General features: G+C 37.7%; 2 protein-coding genes across 2 annotated transcripts in view; one reads left to right on the top strand and one right to left on the bottom strand.

Moving 5' to 3' along the window:
• Positions 1-9: 9 nt before the first annotated feature.
• LOC308703855 (protein lifeguard 1) lies at positions 10-3,111 on the bottom strand. Its single transcript, XM_081387834.1, has 10 exons — positions 3,056-3,111; positions 2,560-2,789; positions 2,333-2,411; positions 2,072-2,125; positions 1,874-1,964; positions 1,747-1,784; positions 1,532-1,619; positions 1,314-1,403; positions 1,188-1,235; positions 10-965 (listed from the first exon to the last, which is right to left on the bottom strand). The coding sequence occupies exons 2-10, from the start codon at positions 2,768-2,770 to the stop codon at positions 816-818; spliced, it is 849 nt and encodes a 282-aa protein (XP_081243960.1). The 5' UTR covers positions 2,771-2,789; positions 3,056-3,111; the 3' UTR covers positions 10-815.
• Positions 3,112-4,374: 1,263 nt separating this feature from the next.
• The window catches only part of zhx2a (zinc fingers and homeoboxes 2a), a 17,403-nt gene continuing 1,165 nt past the window's right edge, over positions 4,375-20,612 (top strand). The window contains exons 1-3 of the mRNA XM_081388760.1: positions 4,375-4,860; positions 7,812-7,910; positions 18,004-20,583. Of these exons, the coding sequence (XP_081244886.1) occupies positions 18,159-20,573 (2,415 nt within the window). The 5' untranslated portion in view covers positions 4,375-4,860; positions 7,812-7,910; positions 18,004-18,158 and the 3' untranslated portion in view covers positions 20,574-20,583. The remainder of the gene's footprint in view (positions 4,861-7,811; positions 7,911-18,003; positions 20,584-20,612) is intronic.

Raw genomic sequence — 20,612 nt, 5'->3', positions numbered from 1 at the left:
AATCATATCAAATGGATAACAGTAGACACTTTAATGAATTTAACTTAAAGTACATGACAGTGAACATCTATTACAACATATTAGACACGATGGAGTCATGAATATCTCTCAAAACCCATACCATGGCATGTAGGCTACATGACATTGCCCTTCTTTTACTTTGAAAATAACTCGGTCACAGCTATGTAATATCTATTTTACTTAATTCAATAGCTATTTTATTATTAAACAGTTAGCCATTTTACTTATTTAAATTATATTATATTATTAAGAATTAGTTAATTTATAAATATATAATTGGGGATAGCAGGGTAAGATTTGCCACTCCCTTAAAATAGCATTTGTTCTAGGATTTTTAGTGTTCTCAAATTATTAAAAATCATATCAAATGGATAACAGTAGACACTTGAATGAATTTAACTTAAAGTACAGTGACATGACAGTGAACATTTATTACAACGTTACAGACACGATGGAGTCATGTTTATAAAAAATGGGGGTAAGAATGTCTCAAAACCCATGTAATGTACATCACACTGCCCTTCATTTACTTCTAAAATAACTCACAACTATGCAATATCTATTTTACTTAATTTAATAGCTATTAACTATTTTAATTTAACTATTTTATTATTAAACTGTTTGCTATTTTACTGATTTACTGTTCTAAATTCAATAATTAATTTCTAATATGGTACAGAGACACAATGGAGTCATGTTAAAAAAAAAAAGAGGGTAATATTGTGTCTCAAAACCCAGAGCCTATGTGAGACAGGTGTCGAGTGGGACAGAAATCATGATGATTATAAACCACATCAACGACAAAGTCCAATTAACTGAAGCAATAATAAGAAAATTGTGATAATATCAAGGTACAAGTTCAGAGCAGCAAAGATGTACTCTTCTGGACTGATGCTGTATTTGTGCTTTCCACCCAGTATGAGCTGCGTGTCCATCACCAGGTACTACATAAAGATAATGAAAGGGAGAGACAGTAAGATAATGACAGCAGTAAAGTGGTATTATTACGACAATAACTGATTGTTGGCAGAACATAATATTAATACTGTGCCAGCTTCATTGCACACACTATACGTCCAGTGACTGACTCATCACGTCCCCCATAAGGATTATTAATCTTTACACACAAAGCTGCACCGTACAAAGCAAGAAAGAAGTGTATTTACCACAGAGAAGACCAAAGTTCCCAACGATGCATAAAGGATGTACAAATACTGTGGAATATGAAAGTTTGCATGAATGAATATAAACAAGTAAACATTTTTGATAAGAGAAGGAATTTGAGGATTTACCTGCGATCTCAGAATTGCACAAAGCAATGCAAATGAAAACAGCGTCCAGCCCATTGCCCATATGCTTCCTGAAGCAGCTGTGAAATCCCACTAAAAACAAGCAAAGACAGGTTTACATACTTTTTATAACTTAACAAATCGTTCATTTTAATTATGAAACTTAGTAATACAGTACATATGGTCTGATGTCACTGCAGTTTTGTAATGAATGTACATACTTTAGACTGCAATGAAAACAAACTCATTGCAAGAGACACCAAAGCAGTTGCACCCACTGCCCAGAGCACTGCCTCTGCCGAATAGTACCTGAAAAGATATGTCGGTTTCTTACTATAACACTGGCTGTGTAACTAAATTGTTCAATTGTTGAAGTTCAATTTCTTGGAGTAATTGAAGTGCATTTAAATCAGTTTCAATGATGCTTTTCACTCACACTACAACTGATCCAAGGAGAAGGCCCTCTGCAATTGTCTGTGTGAGAAAACAGCACTTAGCATTTACAAAATGATTCCATTTGCTCACCACAATTAAATACTACAGTTGTTCTGTGATTTACTTACAAAGAGCACTAGGAAGATGAAGTTTAAGGGAACTTTCCGACGGATATCACCACAACAGATGAGCACAATGATTAAAGCAAATGTTACACCCCTTGTGAAATTTAACCAAACAAAAGAAGTCAGTGTAACATATTCAGTTAAACACAATTTATGCATATTATTTAGGACATGCAGAACACACAAAAGAGAAGTGCTCACATCATAGTGTAGGTAAACCAGTATGTGCCTCTTACCCAGTCACTGAGTGTCTCCCTATAAGAAAAAGGCACTAGTGTATTAATAATAAACACACAACTACTGTCCAAAAAGTTTGGGGCCATACTATTTTTATTATATTTTAAAATGCAAGTCTAAAATGCTCAAGCCTATTAAGTAACACTTAAGTACACTTCATTATCTGTTCTTTGAATTTGAAATTAATTGAAGTAGGTGTGGCAAAATAAATACCAGTCTACTTACCAATAAAGAAAAGCACAGATGATTCCAACAGTTATTAATAGTTGAACCATAAGTGTCAAGTACACTTTTCTTATGAAACCTACATGAAGCACATTTGTAGACATGACACAAAAAAATCACAAAAAACACAATTCTAATTTAGCACATCAAGAAACATTGAGCATATTATGTTTTTATGTATTAACATAACCAAGAGACGGAAGTAATTTCAAGAGAGCACAGCTGACCTCTTCTTATGGCTGCATCTGAAAAGCAGTTCTCGTTCTCAAAGCCCAGGGTGTACTCTGGGGGTGCGCTGTCTGGAATCCCCATATTGACATTTACAACAACGGGGGGCATCATGCCAGCGGTGGGCTGCCCAGCATTGTGCTGCGTTGCATTGGGATATTGCGGAGGGTAATTGGGGTTGTACGGAGGGGGAGACTGCTCTGTGTTCATATTGTGTCTTTCAACAAACCTAAGTGTATATATAGACACACTTAATTTAGAAAATCGAGAGTAAATATAACAAACTCTGAAACTGATGCTTTAATAATAGATGTAATCCACATAGACAAAGAGGCATATATGCCAACATTTTTATCTAATGACATATGACTAAGATTTAAAAATTTAGGGTGCCAAATTCTCTTTATGTAAAATTGTTACAATTTCCATCTAATACACAAATGTGGCATTATGATATTGTTCAAATTATTTTTTTACATTAAAACTGCCACTTACCTTTTAGTGTCACCACTCTGCTTCCTGTTGTGAGTTGTGCAGGGCAAAGTCTGTTCTCGATCAGTTTGTCTCCTGGGGGACGGACTTTACCTAGCATCAAATCAATACAAACATTCATGAGAGCCAAGTTCATGTGTGTGTGTGTGTGTGTGTGTGTGTGTGTGTGTGTGTGTGTGTGTGTGTGTGTTATTTATTTTAAATTTCAAAAAAGAATGAAAGATATTTCACAATGAAATGTTCAATTTACAGTGATGTACCTCTACTGAGTGATTTTTGTTTTTATAATTTTAATTCATTTAAATTCATTTATATCACTTTAACTATAGTTTTCTCTAAAATAAAATAAAAATGATGCTTTATTTTAGAAGACAACTTCTTTGTGATGTAATTTAAGGGATACATCACCCCAAAATGATTTTTTAATTTTTTATTATTTACTCGCCACCATGTTCTCCAATTCAATATAAGTGAGCAAGCTTATAATGACAAAAGGCACAATAAAGCATCATAAAAATTGTTCAGTTAAATCTGGACATATTCCTCACACAAAGCAATTGTATAAATCTTTTATCACTTGAAATATAGAGCATAAGTAGTATGCACTACAGTTATGATACTTTTCTTTTTCTTTTTATTAGGCTACGCATTGTGTTTTAGGGTTAATGGGAATTTCTCTAAAATTCCTGGATAATGTCCATGGCAGAAAATTACAAGTACATTTTCCGTTTTGTCTTTTACAGTGTAACCACAATCCATTAAACATTACATTGCATATCCTGTAGATGGCGTTAAATATATTGACAACAACTAAATGTGCAGGTGTGCTACCTAAATCATGACTAAAACATGTATCCATAAGTTAAAATGAACAGGAAAAAACAAAGATCAAGAAAATGGTCATTAATAATTCATCAGCTGCTTATTTGTATGTAAATATACCCAAACACTGGCGGATCGGTCCTGATTAATGAATAATTCATAAGCTTCTGCAGCAGGATTCATACCCACTGCTGCATGCGCAGGTTTTAAAAGCCGGGACACTCGAGCATTTTTCCCAAAAAGAAGTCGTCTGTTACTATTTTCCACTTCCAGTGTATTTTAGTGTTTTCGGTTTTGTTCGTTGTATGACGAGCTGTCACAAACTTGGGTGAGAAAACGTCTGCAAGGTAGGTTTCCATAGCAACGTCGATATTCTTGCACGAGTTTCTTCAAGTGTCTCGTTTTAGAAGTTGCCCTGTTTGTTTTGATGCACAACCATAGCAAGGCTACAGGCAAAACGTGGGAGGGGATGCGAGGAGGGAGGGCGGGAGAGAGGGGACAGAGGCGAGGATGGGAGGAGAGAGAAGAGAACGAGAGAGAAAACCGTTCAGCCACTGGCCTTCGCCAGAGTGCTTAATATTCAATGACCTGTGATCCAAACTCACGCAGGGGACGTCAAAACAACAGTGGTTTAATCATCTCAAAGAAGGAAGCACGGGGCGAAGTGAACTGCTGCTCTTGCACTCGAAGCCAGCGCTCGTCATTGGCGATTTTCAAACTTTTTGCTTTTAAGAATTCATTCCCAAAGTCGGGATGGAACGGCGTCTTGTATCGTATGCAAATACGTCTGCTGACGTAGTTGATCATGTGGGTTTTGGCGTAGATCCCCCTGTGATCGCCAATTTTTTTCGGCTGTTGTCTTTAGGATTCGGCAGAATCATTACAATCGTACGCTTCTGTTGGCCGTACACGTGGAAAAGTACGCAATTTTGGACCCGAGCTGTCATTAACCTCACATCCCCGTGTTTTCCGTTGGTGATAGGCAGGTAAGAATGGCTGAATTATTTGTGTCGGTTGGGAAAAATAGCAAACAAACCTTAAAGTTGCGTGCGCGTTTGAATACACACAATAAGTAGTTGACTGAAACGTGCTGTAAAGCGCTTCTGGTGTCAGTTGTTTATTTCAGCTGAACTTTGTTTGCTCAAGGTATATCGTAGAAAGTGAGCACCAGAATAACCGCATCGACCTGACCCGATAACCTCAGTTTTAACGTTTCCAGCGCTGTGATTTGGTGTGGCTTGCGGAAAGTTTCATAGAATGGTTAAAGTTAAGAGGTAATGGGCGCGAGAACATGTCTACTTCTCTGCTGTCGAAATAAGCAGCAAAATATGGCTACCAATGTCGACATGGCGTTACGTCGGTCCAAGTGATTTTTTTTATTGGAGTCTGTTCTGCCTCAATAAAACCCTCATTTCCATTGTAAGCCACGGTCGGAGTGCTATTTCGAACTGAGAATGGTGAATTCAAGCACTTGTATGAAGTGAGCATGGCACGCAACTACTTTGATTTCGGCTTGGTGTCGTATGATGTAGGCAGTGGTGACGCCTTCCACGACCATACTGCATGGCACACGCATCAGACGCGAGCCACATTGCAGCACTGTGTTCACATCTGTGATAGTTCCCAAAATTGTCGCATCCACACAACTAGAGGGCCACAGCACCCTATATAGAGCAAACGTGCATTTCTGAAAGCTGAATATACTAATAAAAAAGTGCAGATCAGAGTTGTTTCAAATTCTTCATATATAGCATGCAATTGATGTATCGTAGCCTAAACCATCTCGGCGAATATTGCGATTCAAGTGTGTAAAACTAGCGGCCTACGCGTGATATTTGCTTCAGTGTTCAGTCAGATGGAATTCCAGATTATGGACAGTGACCGATTTCCCATCTGTCAGTCATCCCGGGCTGTTTACTCATGACCAGCAGGTCTTTCCTACTTTTCCAGGTAGTCTGATGTAGCTTGAAAATCACTTTTAGAACATTTATAAGGTTTAATGGGTGATTGGAAAAAGAACTAGCTGTATTATCAGAGGGGTTGCTTGAGTTTGAATAAAGTCAAATCGAAGAGAGAAGGGCATCTGCATCTTTAGATCTAGCAGCAACATTTGTGGGGCCCAAACATCATATGTAAATAGTTTTTTCTAAGCTACTCATATTTCTCCTTCCACTGAAACTCATTACTCTGTGTAAAATACACTGCTTTTGTTTTTACCACATGCTTCTATCATATCATGGACAGTATAATCATCAGAGATGTTTTATTTAGTTTACAGCATAATGTCAAATGAGAGAAACCCACTTTGGTTGCTCTGGTTTATCGACTAGTCCTAAATAACTTATGTGATGATCAATTAGCACCATGTTTCACTATGTTGTTTATTAATCCGAGTAGATATTTGTCTTAACTTTAGAAATTGGCTTAGTAGAACTAAACAGAATATTTGTAATATGTGCACTAAAACAAACGGATATTCTTATGTGTTCGTTGGAAGGGCATTCTGATACGTTTTCATTATCATCACAAGTTTATTCTGCATTGATGCCATTTTGAAATAACTTAACATTCTCATTCCGCCTGGCAAAAATAGACTTGTGTTCACCTTGTGGGCCGTAGTATGGTAACATCTCCCGTTACAAAGTTTTATTCATGGAACCAATACTAAGACAACTTTTGCAAAGTAGTGACACGTATCATCAAAAGTACAACTCTGCCTGAGTTGCTCCGGTGCAAAATGCAGTTTGTGCCAGGTGACTGGCTGGATTCAAAATGGCTGCCCGCGTTCGTGAGGAGCTGACGTCTTTGAGGAGGTGGTTGCTGCTGCCTCTGCCTCGTAGCTCGTGCTGTCGGTGACTAAGCCGACAGTCGCTGATGTCACAGCCGTGGGCTGGGCTCCTTTGAAAGCTGTGTGTTCTCTGTCGGTGCTGGTGGTGACTCCACTGAAAGCAGAGCCTCTTTGTGAGGGAGTCTGGCCTCAAATTGGAGCCAGGTTATTTATTAGTCATCACTACTAAAGCTATTAATTTCCTTCTGCAATCATGTCCTGGAAGAGAGAGTCAAAACTGATGTGTGCTACCAGCTGAAGTTGCAGTTCAAGGCGGCATACTATCCTGCTCTGTTTTCTTATTAGAAATGCTGCATAATGAGTACAACAAATCATGATTCATCACTACGCATGATCATATTCATGTCATTTCTTGCGCTCATTCTCGTTTATGATTACATATTCGAGCATGTTGAGTGGCAGTGAAAGCAGCTGGGCTTCAATGCAGATGTGCCTCCGCGTAGCAGATTCTTACTTGAACTAAAGAAAATAAAACAATCAGTTCTTGACGAGAGAAGAGTTCAACTTTTTGCAGTCGCTCACTGTTGAGCAAGCCTCTCTGTTGCCAATATTCTGCCCTACTTTTACAGTCGTGACCTAGCTTTTTGGAGGTGTAATGGAGAGACTGCATATAACTGTACTGACCATAATATTGAGGAGTAGAATGATAAATATTTCTAACAAATGACACAGAAGAGTGTTAAAGAGTGTTATTTATTTACATGTGCTAGCTTCGCTTGATTCATGCAACTGCATTATGAAGTCCTCGGCTGAATCGAACTACATTCACCTTGTCTGAGCTGTTGTATAATATTTAGTTCAGCTAAACTGTTATAAAAACTGTGAAAGATGGTGTTGCTCCATCAGGGACATGACAATGTTGAGTTTATGTTCATGTTTGTTAACTGTCATATCAATCCACTGACCTGTAACTTACAGTTAGGAGAAAATAAAATAAGAGTCTGCAGTCAAAATGATCTGTCATGAGGAGTGTCACTCGGGAAAGATTATTATTTTTGAACCAGTGCCTCTGAGGCCTTTTTAAAAATGATGACATTTAGATGAACTTCTAAGATCTAGCTAAACTGTTTTTTTTTTTTTTTTTTACAGGTGAGAAGAAGCTGGGTAAAAAAGTTGGCAGAGGACGAAAACTTGCCACATAGGACCTTACAGATATTGTGCTCTAAAAGGCAAGACCATCATTGACAGGTGGGTTGCTAATTTAAAAAGATTTGTGATGATACAATGATATAGAGTCCAAACTGAGCAGTGATGTTTGTACTGCAGTGATAAACCATGCTTTGAATAATTCAGTCATACTATGTAATTAAATAAGCTTTCATCCTTTACAGGATTTCAGACTTTGAGATAGACCGATCATAGCTAAGGATGTGCTTTTACCAATGAAAAGAGAATCGCTAGTCAGTGAAGATGGCCCATTTTAATGCAAAATGATAACATCAAAGGTGAAGAATTTACCCACTCCTCATGTCTCACTTATCTTTCAGTTCTCTGCTTGTAATATGTTTTTTCCCCACATAAATATAAAGAAAATAAGGACAAATAATCAAACTACAAGCAACAGCAAAAGTAAATACAATAGAGCAAAGATACAAATAAAATAAACTGTGCTTTTCAGGTAGGTCTAACATTGGTTTTCAGGTACAGAAATTTAATTTGCATAAACATTGCATATAATTCTTACTATAGAAATGAAATAAAGATTAATCATTATAAAAGTTTCAAAGCTATTTAAAGTGATTTCCTTATCTTTTGTTGTTTGGTTAACATTAAAAACACAGACAGCAGGAATACACATACATACATACACACACACATGCACAAAGAACTCAAAGTGATTTGGTTAGATGCAAATGACCTAGGGATATTAAATTATGACTGATACAGATAAACGATAAATAATTTTATTCCTGATAAGCGATACATTCCTTGTGTGTTTTGTCTAAACAAATTCAAAATACTAAAATAAAAATCAATCAATTAAAATCCGACAAGTGAATTTAGGCATCACACCATTATAATTTGTGTTTTGATATTTTCTAGATTAACAGTGTTAAATTAATAAATTATTAATATTTTTAAAGTTTAACTTTAATTGAGCATTAGAAGATGGCCAATATAATCTAAACATAATAGGGGGAAATGATTGTGTATAAATAAATATTCAATATATCGACCGATACAGAGCAATTAAAACAATCTCTAATAACAGTCGTTAATAACTGATATGGTAGCAATATATTGTGCATTCCAAAAAAGATCTCATGTCAGCTGTGGCATTCATTGCATGACAAGACAATTGTGATTCATTTTCTCGTTCACATCAGCATGTTGGAATGCATTGGATCAGATGGGGAAAGCTATAAACAAAAAGAGACCCGAGTTCATTCACAGTCAGTTTTCTGCCTCCCAGTTTTCTTCTCATCCCTAAAATGGTTGTGTTGGTGTCATTGTGGAGTCATGCAGAGCTTTAGATCTTAGTGTGATGTGTTATTCAGCCCTCTTGTGTGTTGTGACTCAAACTCACAGATGGCTGACAGCAGTGATCAGTGTCCAGTGGTATGAGTCTGATAAACCAGTTGTCGACCATATCAGAGGCGTAGAATCTGCCAAAATGTCTTTTTTGTTGTTTTATAAGGAGTATTTCAGACAAAGCAGAGAAGACAAATGTTGCCATTCATTTCAGAACTGGCAGCAGTTAATGTTGTATAAATGTTATCAAGTCATCAGATCAATAGTGGCTGTTTAGAATTATTAAAACCTGTTTAATGTTGCTCAAAGAAAACATTTGCCAGCGAATGTGGTGTAGATACACAGTCATGTTAACCAGCCGGTGTTACCGGATTAGCATTTTATTTAACAAAGTATTTCATCTGAAGCTCATAGACTGAGTGCTCACACATGACCCTGATCTCTTGATCCTCAGTGTGACCCTTTCCATGAGTATTTCATAACTCTCTGGGGCAGCAGCCATATAAGTTAGTGGTTGGCTGCAGAGATTTAGTTTCTTTTGAAGACACTGTATGCTGCTGATGAGTCAGGCCTTTACAGCAGAAATGTCATGCCCTCTGTCTCTGGTTACTTAGTCAAAATTAAACATGGTTTTCCCTGCATAATAGTGGCCAGTTTCAAACCGATGCACTGTGATTCATAAAAATCCTTTGTTTTGTGTTATTTTTATGGGCAATTGATTTCAGATCATGTTCTTTTGAATGACACTTTTATGGCCTCTTAGAAAGAGTCCCTCTTTTGTGGAACTACACGGGGAAATTTCCACAAATAGGGTGTAGTTTGGTGCCCCGTTGCTTTTTTCAAAACATAGAGGAAATTTTTTACAGAACTTGCATGTTAGACAATAGGTTATTTAAAATGAGCTTAACCTAGAATGAAAATTTTGTGGTTTTAAATGCATCAAATGTCTTTACAAATAGTGATTTAGGCCTTTAACTGTAATCCAACAATTAAAATCATACAACTGTCATTTTGTCCTAATCACAAATTAAATTAAATTAAAGCTGCAGTCCGTAGCTTTTTTGGGTTAAAAATTATCCAAAATAAATTCTTGAGCAAGTACATAACCAGCCAGTGTTCAAAACGATCTGCTTGCCTTAGCCCGATTCAAAATGGTAAGCTTGTAATAATGTTTTTAATTCCAGTGCATTTCCATAGGAAATTCAAGCATGTCTTTGCGTCATTACGTCACATAAAGAAGGTGTCTCGGCTAGTAGGCAATATTGCGTGTGAGGATGTTGGAGGTGGAGATTTATAGCCTATTCTCGCAGCACTTGATATAATTAAACTTATCAATCTGATGACGGATCCAGAAAGGTTCAAACGACAATCACCAGTGACAACTGGAAAGACTTCGGACTTCGGACTGGCTACAGAAAAAAAGAGACTGCAACCGGGCCCATGCGAAAACAAGGATAAATATCGGAACTGCATTAAATGTAGTCACGCAATGCTGAGACAACAAACAATTTGAGAACAAAGTATAATTTGCACATGATATAAACGATCGATAGATTTAATCGCCGTGATTTACTGCAATGCTTTTTTCCTCTTAATTGGTCAGAACAAAAGTGGATGTTACTTGTTCAGACAAGTTTTTTCGGTGAAAATTCTTATGTTGGTCATACTTCCAAAAAGTAGAATCTGTCATTGCGAATGCCAGTATCCACACCGGCGCGGCGACTGACAGCCGCACATTCTCCTCAAAACATAGGATTCATCCGTGCTGTGACGTGCCGAGGCACAACGCACGTAAAGTTGATAATTCCGCGAATAACTGCAATTGCAGATTTCAAACAGAGATGGCGACAAAGAGGAAAAACTGCGGACTGCAGCTTTAATTTAAAGCAAAATCAAAGCAATCTGTAAATTAATTCTAATTCATAAAGGCTTAATATTTAGCTGTATCCCATATTTTGTGTCCAACCCTGTTACTGCATGATTTTTTTGGTCCCAAACATACTAGTCCCTTCTGAGCAAAAGCAAGCCACTGTTACTTTTTACTCTTTCTGAAATTGATTGTTAATTTCATTGATGCTTAATTTTGATGTTGGTTTATTCCATATTTATTACTGGGGGAAAAAATTATAACAGGGTTGAAAAGGTTGCGATTAGAAAATCTATATTTTTTTCTGACTGAATGAGGTTGACGATCAGTGTTCTTTTTCCCGCAAAAATAAACACCCCATTTTACTAATCATTTGCTGAAAAGGATTTAAAAAAAGAATTTTCATACTAATCTATTTGCTGAAAGTGTCAGGAAATTAGGCGTTTATTGCAACCAGACATTTTTTTTCTGTTCTCAGTATCAACAAGATGCCAATGTTAGCTTTTTTTTAAGTTTAGTTTTGCTTCCACTCAATAAGCATAATTAATGCACCCACTTATACTGATTCATGAAAAATGTATCAGCAAATACACAAGTATGCAAATCTAGAATTAATAGGATGAATACAATCTCTCAGTGTGGGTTTCACCCCGAAAGAACAGACTCGGCCAAAAATAGGAATGCGGAACGTTCCTCATCTGGATGTCTGTGGAGAAAATCCCTCCCACCTGCTGCTGGGCCGTTTCCATGGCAACGCATGAGTTCAGCTTTTTCAAGGCCTGTCCCTTGGTACCCCAAATCACTGAAAGCCTGGACACCTACCCAAAGGACTTTGCTCTGAGCTCTGTGTCATTCTCCTTCTGTAAAACTACTTCATTCTCGCATGCACCTACATCCACCTACATCCATCTCATTTAGACAAACTATTTTTTTCTCTCTTAAAAAATGTTTAGTTCTTATTACTACAGCCTTGAAATATAATCTATGATGCTACTCTTTATAGATTAATATATTGTTCAGCATCAGGTATACATTTTGCTGTGTTCTCAGAGACCTCATTCCAATATTCAAAAGGAGTCAGTACTGCCCACATTTTGAGTCTAAAATTCTTGAAGGGGGTGTGATCTGTACCAATTACACTCAACACTTTTAGTCAGTATTGTCATGAAAAATAGCACTCGGTGTACATCTGTGCAGTGCTGCAGGCTTCTAGAGCCCCATTTGATGAGATTTAAATTAATTCTGCCTCAATCCCAAATTCAGCCCCCCCTACTGTGCTCCACAGTATTAACAGAGCTCAGTCTCCGCCCCTTCACAGAGGCTCCGCAGCAACATCCTCTGCTGGAAACATGCATGTCAATGCATATGAATCCATACAGGCAACAAACAGTAGTGTTTTACAGAAACTGTAGTTCATGATAAACACCATTGCCAGCCTGTATTAATGGTTTAGTAGTAGAGATGCACCGATGTAATGGCCGCCAATATTTATTGGCCGATTTTTGATCAATTTAAAACCATCGGCATATCGGCTAGCATGGAAAATGCTATAAAAAACAGATGGTTCATTAATGAAATAATTTATTAATTAATTGTTAATGTCTGTTGCATAATCCAATGTTTTTCTCTGGGTAAAATAATTAAATACTTGCTAAAACAAAATGAAATCTGTACAAAATACAGCAGAGCTCAACAATAAGGACTGCCCGGGGCCAGCATCAGCGACGCTCGGAACAGTTTATCCTTTGCACGTGTTTTTAAGCCATGTGAATTTAAATATTCAAGTGCAAGAAGATGTGAATGAGAACTCAGTTCTACTAACTGTGTGAGAAGTTTTGTGCGCACACATCCAAAGTGCGTGCCCGGAAAGACAGGGCACAAATCACTTCTTGTAATTCACAGAAAATTTTATCAAAATGCCCGTCTTGGCAAGTATCCTTCTGTTTGTGTCTTAAACTTAATGTTAACAGTTGAAACGCTTGTGCACCAGTATCATGGATCCATGCAGCTCTTAAAGTAACAGCAGCCTAATATTCCTGCTGTGCTGCTGTCTGTTTTGATGTTAATCAAACAACAAAAGACAAAAAATCTCTCACTACTCTTGACTAAATAACTTTTGTAAGTTAAATATAATAAAGATTCATGTACAGTATATTTAATTTATACTATATATATATATATATATATATATAACATATGATTTATGTACCTGAAATCTACTGTTAGACCTACCTAAAAAGCACTGTTTATTTAATATGCATCTTTGTTATGTTGTATTTATGTAGGCCTGCTGAATGTATCCAATCCATGTTCAATAAAAAAATTATTTGATGATGCATTAATAAACTAGCTAGTATACCTTAATGCATGATTTTTTTTTTTACTCTGTTAATTAAAAACATGATCAATTCAATTTAAATCATGATACATTTATTGACAAAAGTTCGAATCAGAGAGCAAGTGACAAGTATCTGTATTGAAATAGGCCAATAGTTTGTTAAAATCGGTATTGGCCAAAAAAAAAAATCTTTTTTTTTTTTATGTTGAGGTCCCTTTCAGTAGTCAGCAGACAGTCACATCCCTTCACTGAAATTCCAAAGGTTCTTGCACACTGAGTCCAAAATTTTCATATGCGTTTTTCCGTATTCGTCATTCGGTGGCTCTGAATTGTCAAAACACCATTCAAAATGCTTGCTACTGATGCGAAAAACACAGAAAATCGAACCCGATCCAAATTTTTATATGACGGACGAAAGTTTTGGAGGCAGTGTGTAAACATGATTGACAATCATGTATGTCGTATTTATTTTTTAACGTGTGAAAATTTCGGACTCGGTGCGCAAGGACCTTAAAGGGGTGGTTCAGGATTTTGGACATCGGACCTCATTTCCAAGTTAGCCTGGGTGTTATTTATCAGTGGAGACAGTTTTCAACATTTTTCATCCAGTCCTTCCAGTTGCATAGTTCGCCGGTGCTAGGCTAGCGCGAGTCAACGGTATCTGCTAGCCTGCCATTAAAAAGTTTTTCCCACTCCACAGTACCAAAAGCAAATAAATTATAACGCCAGACTATCGATGTAAATGTCTGTTGAGAGAATAATGTTAGAAATCAAACTACCCTTTCATCGCATTGCAATAGTTATACTTTGTTCCTTGTATTTATTAGCACAGTCTACAGCAGCGGCAGAGTGATATTAAGTGATATTACCTAGGCAACCGAGAGAGTCGGTCCACATGACAATCACACAAGTGTATTTACCTGCCGCTGACACTCATCACAACAGAAGCAGAGTATATTTCACGAAGAAATCAACAAGACAGGACTATGGCCACGTTTGAAAGCCATGCCAATGTTTCGGACTTTGGAGACGATGAAGACGAGGAATGTGTGTTATTCAACGAACCGTACATGTATGAGCCGGAATACACAGACGTGTTCTGTGTTTACTTTTCGGCGCAGTACTACTAACCGGAGCAAAGTAAAATTCCGCCGTTGCTGAAAAACTAGTTCCTGTAAATGTAATGCGATCATTGAGATGCAAGAGTAGTTTGATTTCTAACATTATTCCCTCAACAGACATTTACATCGATAGTCTGGCGTTACAATTTATTTGCTTTTGGTACTATGGAGTGGGTTACACTGTTTTTAGTGGCAGGCTAGCAGATACCGTTGACTCACGCTAGCCTAGCACCGGCGAACTATGCAACTGGAAGGACTGGATGAAAAATGTTGAAAACTGTCTCCACTGATAAATAACACCCAGGCTAACTTGGAAATGAGGTCCGATGTCCAAAATCCTGAACCACCCCTTTAAGGTTGTGAATTCTTTTTCATTTTTATTATTTTTTATTATTGTTTTTAGTTGTATTTTGTCATTTGCCTTTAGCGGTTTTAACTAGAGCCCGACCGATATGGATTTTTGGGCGCCGATACCGATAAAAAAAGCCAGATACCGATATATCGGCCGATATTATTTGTGTGTGTATTATAATACAGTAGCAATATTATTTATGTGTATTATAGTACAGTAAGTTTGGACACACTTTCCAATTGGTGTGTACAAACTTTTGATGGGTACTGTATATATATAATACACAGTATAATCAAAATAAATATATAAACGTTTTGCAATGATAACTCAAATGTGGTGGTTAAACACTTGTGTGACAAATGTAATGGAGGCAGGGTGAATGATAGAATGAGAATTTGAGCTGTAACCAAACTAGTTTGCATTGCATTTTATATTATATTAGCCTATATTCTAAATACTCTTATATTTTTTATCTTAATTTCTCTAATATCTACCAGTGGAGGAAGAACTCAGATCTTTTTAGTAAAGTAAAATTAATAATATCAAAATGAAAACGTTTATAATTACATATGTACACAGTAGTTTTATACTATTTTAAATAAGTAGTAAGCAAAATGTACTAAACGTGAAACTAGGCTATAGGGCTGGACCCGAATATTCGTTCTGTGGGTTGGTATTCGATTTGAAAATTTGACATTTGAATATTTGTTGTTGTTTTTTTTCTTCACATCTGGGATCCCCCACGAAACGGTTCTCATTCGCGCTTGAATAAGGCCGGCGACACACTGACTGCGTGGCATGGCCGTTTTTATTTCGGCTCCCATGTTAACAGGTTGGAGTTTGCATACTGCCTGCGTGAGACACGTCTCTCAGGCGCGGCTCGAGCCACGCGGAAAACGAGTGCATGCCAGAAATAGAACCGACGCACAAGTCTTCTCTGGCAAGAGCGCAGAACAGCGGAGTTTGTATGGACGAAGTGCATGCCTGAGCTTGTGTTTTGGATTAAGCTGTTGTTTTGACATTGTGGAAAATAGAATAATAGAAACAAAATGTATTAGCCTTTTTACCCGTTATCAATCTAAATTAATCTCGTTTTTTAATTTAACTTAATTTTGTTTTTCTTTATTTAAATTTCGTTTATCTTTATTTAAATTTCGTTTAATTTCTTTATTTAAATTTCGTTTTTCTTTATTTAAATTTCGTTTAATTTCTTTATTTAAATTTCGTTTTTCTTTATTTAAATTTCGTTTAATCTATTTAAATTTCGTTTAATCTCTTTATTTAAATTTCGTTTTTCTTTATTTAAATTTCGTTTAATTTCTTTATTTAAATTTCGTTTAATTTCTTTAAATTTCGTTTAATTACTTTATTTAAATTTCGTTTAATTTCTTTATTTAAATTTCTTTCTACCTTTTACTGTCAGTAATTTTGTTAGTCAGAAAAATATTAGACTACCTTAAAAGTATTGCTTAATTTAACAGACCTGTGTGTGTGCGTTTTATATCACTAACAGTGTGGCCGTTATAAATGCCGATACCGATAGTTAGGAAAATGCCGATATATCGGTCGGGCTCTAGTTTTAACCGTAAGTACACAACAATCAGTATTTTTTTTCTTTTGTCAATAATGACTTTTGAGACTTGAGGCTAAGTAATGTTTCTTTTTAAATGGCTTTACATTGAACACTGTGATCATAAGTTAAGTGGTCTCATGCTTTATACTTTTTTATTGGCTGCAAGCCCTTGGCAAACACTTAAAATTGACAGTGTGCATTTCCTTTCCTAGTGATTTTCATGGGGTAATAAATGTACTGGCTGGTTTAGGTGAATTATTTTTTTTATGCAACCATCTTTTTCCCTCAGTGTAGCTGCTTATACCGTTTATTATTGCTTGTAGCAGAACCTCTTTTACCAAAATATGAAGATAGTTAAATGTTTAGGTTTCTGTATCATGTTTTATGTTCTTTGTTACTTTTTTGCAATGATGAGCAAAGGAATCAATATAAATACTAATAAATTATACAATCTTGTTGATTTTATTTTTTTAATTGTCTTTTTTAAAAGCGGTTTGCATAATAATTAAAATTAAAAAAAATTTTTCTCTTCTGTGAACTTTGGTTGTTCTTTCTTGCCCTTAGCACAGTTTTCTCAAAGAAGAAAAAAATAATTGCCAGGGTTACATTATACTCATGTTCTCACAGTGAGTTGAGGCTGTGACATGAGATGCTCAGGGTCCCATCCATATTTAATCAGTCTCCAATGTACTGAGATCTGCTGAGGGCACCACAGGCCTGAGGAAGGCTATTATTGGACTGGACAATTTCGGCCTACACAGGATGTTTTTGCCCCTCCCACCTGGACTGACCGCCATATTGCTTGATGACTCTAATTTAATACACAGTACTAGGGTGTTTGTGTAAATGATTTCATGCAGGAGCCTTAAGACTTCATCTTAAATTTTAATGATGATCTGTAGTCCTAAAGTGACAATTAACAGTTAAAAAGCTGATACCTTTTGTGTTGATAGACATCTATCTAATCACATTGCAATGACAAACAGTGACTTGTAAGCCTTTATTGTTCAGCTGTCAAACTGCATTTTCACCTGAAGTGTCTATAGGCGGTCACACACTAGATGCGGCAGACACACAACATGCAGTATCCTAAAATCAAAACTTGTTTTTTTTTTATTAATTTTTTTTAATGAATCTTTGCACACCGCAGCTGATGTTCGGCATCTATCCTGATATGACTTTGGGGACTGCTCAAAACTGCTCAATTTTACTCTGAATTCGGCTTGAAAAACTTGTGAATGGCACATACAAATTTTAAGTTCGACCCTATACAAAATCTTAAAAAATAAATAAAACAAACAAAAAAATTCCTGGCAAGGGACATATATATTGTAGACAACACCTTGATTATAGCCAATTTTTCAAGAACAAGTTTATCTATTTGTGGTTTGACAGCTCAAATTAAGCCCAATTATAGAGTATCTTTGTTTTCTTCATGAGCTGTGTCTGCACCAGAGTGATTTTATACATATAGGCTAATTCATACCTAGATTATACCTTAATTATCATGCTTGATAATCTGTCCTGCTTCATTTGTATCTTTTCTTTTTTTAAATAGGCTGTGTGGTCTGGGATGAAGTCTCATGAAGTCTTCCATTGGAGCTGACATTCACAGTCAGCTGAAACATCCTTTACCGATCCTCCACCAGACAAAAACCTGCCCATTGCCTATCACCAGAGTCCCCCTGCACTGTACCGTCTTACTCCCTGACCATGGCTAGTCGAAGAAAGTCTACAATCCCCTGCATGATCCGACCGGATGACTTGGTGACTGCAGACGATCAAGAAGAAATGGATTCTTGCGTGGACGGTACAGAAGAGAATGGATCATCACATGTGTCTTCTAGTGAGGACTGTACAGAGAGGAAGAGTTCTGTGAACTCTCTGCAGGAAGCAACAGAGATGGAGAAACCTGACGTGAAAACACGACCACAGAGGAAACTCCAGGGAGGCTATGAGTGCAAATACTGTCCCTTTTCCACACAAAACCTCAACGAGTTCAAAGACCATGTTGATTCCAACCACCCCAATGTTATACTCAACCCACTTTACTTGTGTGCAGTATGCAACTTTAACACGAAAAAGTTTGATTCTTTGACAGAACACAATGAGAAGTGCCATCCCGGGGAGAGCAACTTCAAGTTCAAGAGAATCAAATTAAACAGTCAGACCATTCTAGAACAGACAATCGAAGGTTCAAACTGTGCAGTTATCTATGATACAACCAGCCCTCAGTCAGGAGAGGACTTTACTGCTTTTCCTTCAAACAAATCCACTACTGTTAAGATGGCTAAGTCCAAAGCAGACAGTTTACGGCTACAAGACGATAATCCGCTGGACAAACTCGCTCAAGATCTCCCGAAAAAGCAAATCACTGCAGTGAATGTGAACGGGACTGTGATAATCCCAGATGCAACTCTTAAAGATGGCCTCTCTCATATAATGCCATCTCTGCAACGCCCACCTAACTACAACTTGGTACCAAAAATCGCCGTCCCCTTGAACACTTCAAAATACAACCCCTCGTTAGATGGCAACTTGACCCTCATCACCTCCTTCAACAAGTTTCCGTACCCTACTCAAGCGGAGCTCTCTTGGCTCACTGCAGCCTCCAAACACCCCGAAGAACAAATTAAAGTGTGGTTCACTACCCAACGGCTAAAACAAGGTATCAGCTGGTCTCCTGAGGAAGTTGAGGAAGCACGAAAGAAAATGTTCAATGGAACGATTCAGTCTGTTCAACAAGCATTCACTGTCTTTCCTGCTCAGTTAGCTCAGTCCACTAAAGCTTCACAGCCCCTTATCCAGACCGTCTCTTGCCATGTCCTTGGACAATCTGGCCTAGTGTTGGCACCAGTTACCAATGGCTCAAATCCGACCAGTTCTCCTCTCACACTAACAGTCACAAATCAAATAGCACAGGGTGTCAAGAGGCCCCATACAGCACCACTGGTTGCCCCAGAGATAAAGAGGCCTTCAATAATCCAGTCCGTTCAGAGTATTCCGAAGTCTGTCTCTCCAACACCAAGTCTTTCTTCAGATTGTGAGAAAACCCCTGATCAGATCAGAGAGCTGACCACTAGCTATGCTCAGTGCCAGTTTCCTGATGATGAAGAAGTGTATCGTCTCATTGAGACGACTGGCCTCTCCTGGGGAGAGATCAAAAAATGGTTCAGCGATCAGCGCCATGGAAACCATAAGGCAGTGCAACAGATTAAAACAGACTTCTCTTCAAAGGACAGCCAACCACATAAGCCTGTCGCCACACAGTTTCCACTACTAGAGAGAGTTAAAGGCAAATCCTCTGAGCAAATGAAAAGGTTAGAGGAGAGTTTCCAAAGGACTAGCTTTCCAACCCAGGCTGAGATAGAGCACCTTGTAGCAGACACCAGGCTCTCCAAAAATGAAATCGATTGCTGGTTTGCGGAGCGCCGTGCACTACGTGACAACCTGGAACAAGCCTTGCTCAACTCGATGGGTTCGAAACGGTTTGAGCATCACCTTCAAAGGGGTACATTGAATGGAGTCCATGAGCAGGACAGCAGAGTCAGGGACTCACCTCTTCCCATTCTCACGTCCTCAGTGTGTCCAGAGGCCATTGATGGCAAGTCACTCTGCCTCCTTAAAGACGTGTTTGCACAAACCCAGTGGCCCTCACCAGAGGAGTACAACCAACTAGAAATCCAAACAGGGCTAGCTCGTACAGAAATTGTCCGCTGGTTTAAGGACAACAGATCTGCTCTGAAGAATGGAACTTTAGATTGGATGGAGCAATTTCAAAGTCTTAGCAACAAAAGACAGAATGGACAAAACAACTTGTTGATCACGGATCAGACACAGAGCGTCCTACAAAGACACTTTCAAGAGGCAAAGGTACAAAAAGAGGAGGGTTTTGAGAAGCTTGCAGAGCAACCAAAACTAACCAACCAGGACATAGTAGAATGGTTCACCAGTAAACTGGGCCACAACATGCCTGATATCAGCAAGAGCAAGGAACATGGACAGGGAAGTGTAGATGGTAAGAGGTGGGTTTCCTTGGCAGCTGACATTGACAGCAAAGACTATGATGCACAGAAAGTGGCACGTGATCTTGAAGTGCTGTCAGCAGAACATCGAGTGACGGGATGAAGTTGTAAAGGTAATAGTCTTCTTTTATTTTAACTAGCT

This window comes from Scardinius erythrophthalmus (assembly GCF_964197995.2).
Source record: "Scardinius erythrophthalmus genome assembly, chromosome: 16".
In the NCBI taxonomy this organism is placed as follows: Eukaryota; Metazoa; Chordata; class Actinopteri; order Cypriniformes; family Leuciscidae; genus Scardinius; species Scardinius erythrophthalmus.
Note: the sequence above shows the minus strand (reverse complement) of the source record. Positions and strands in the feature narration are given on the sequence as shown.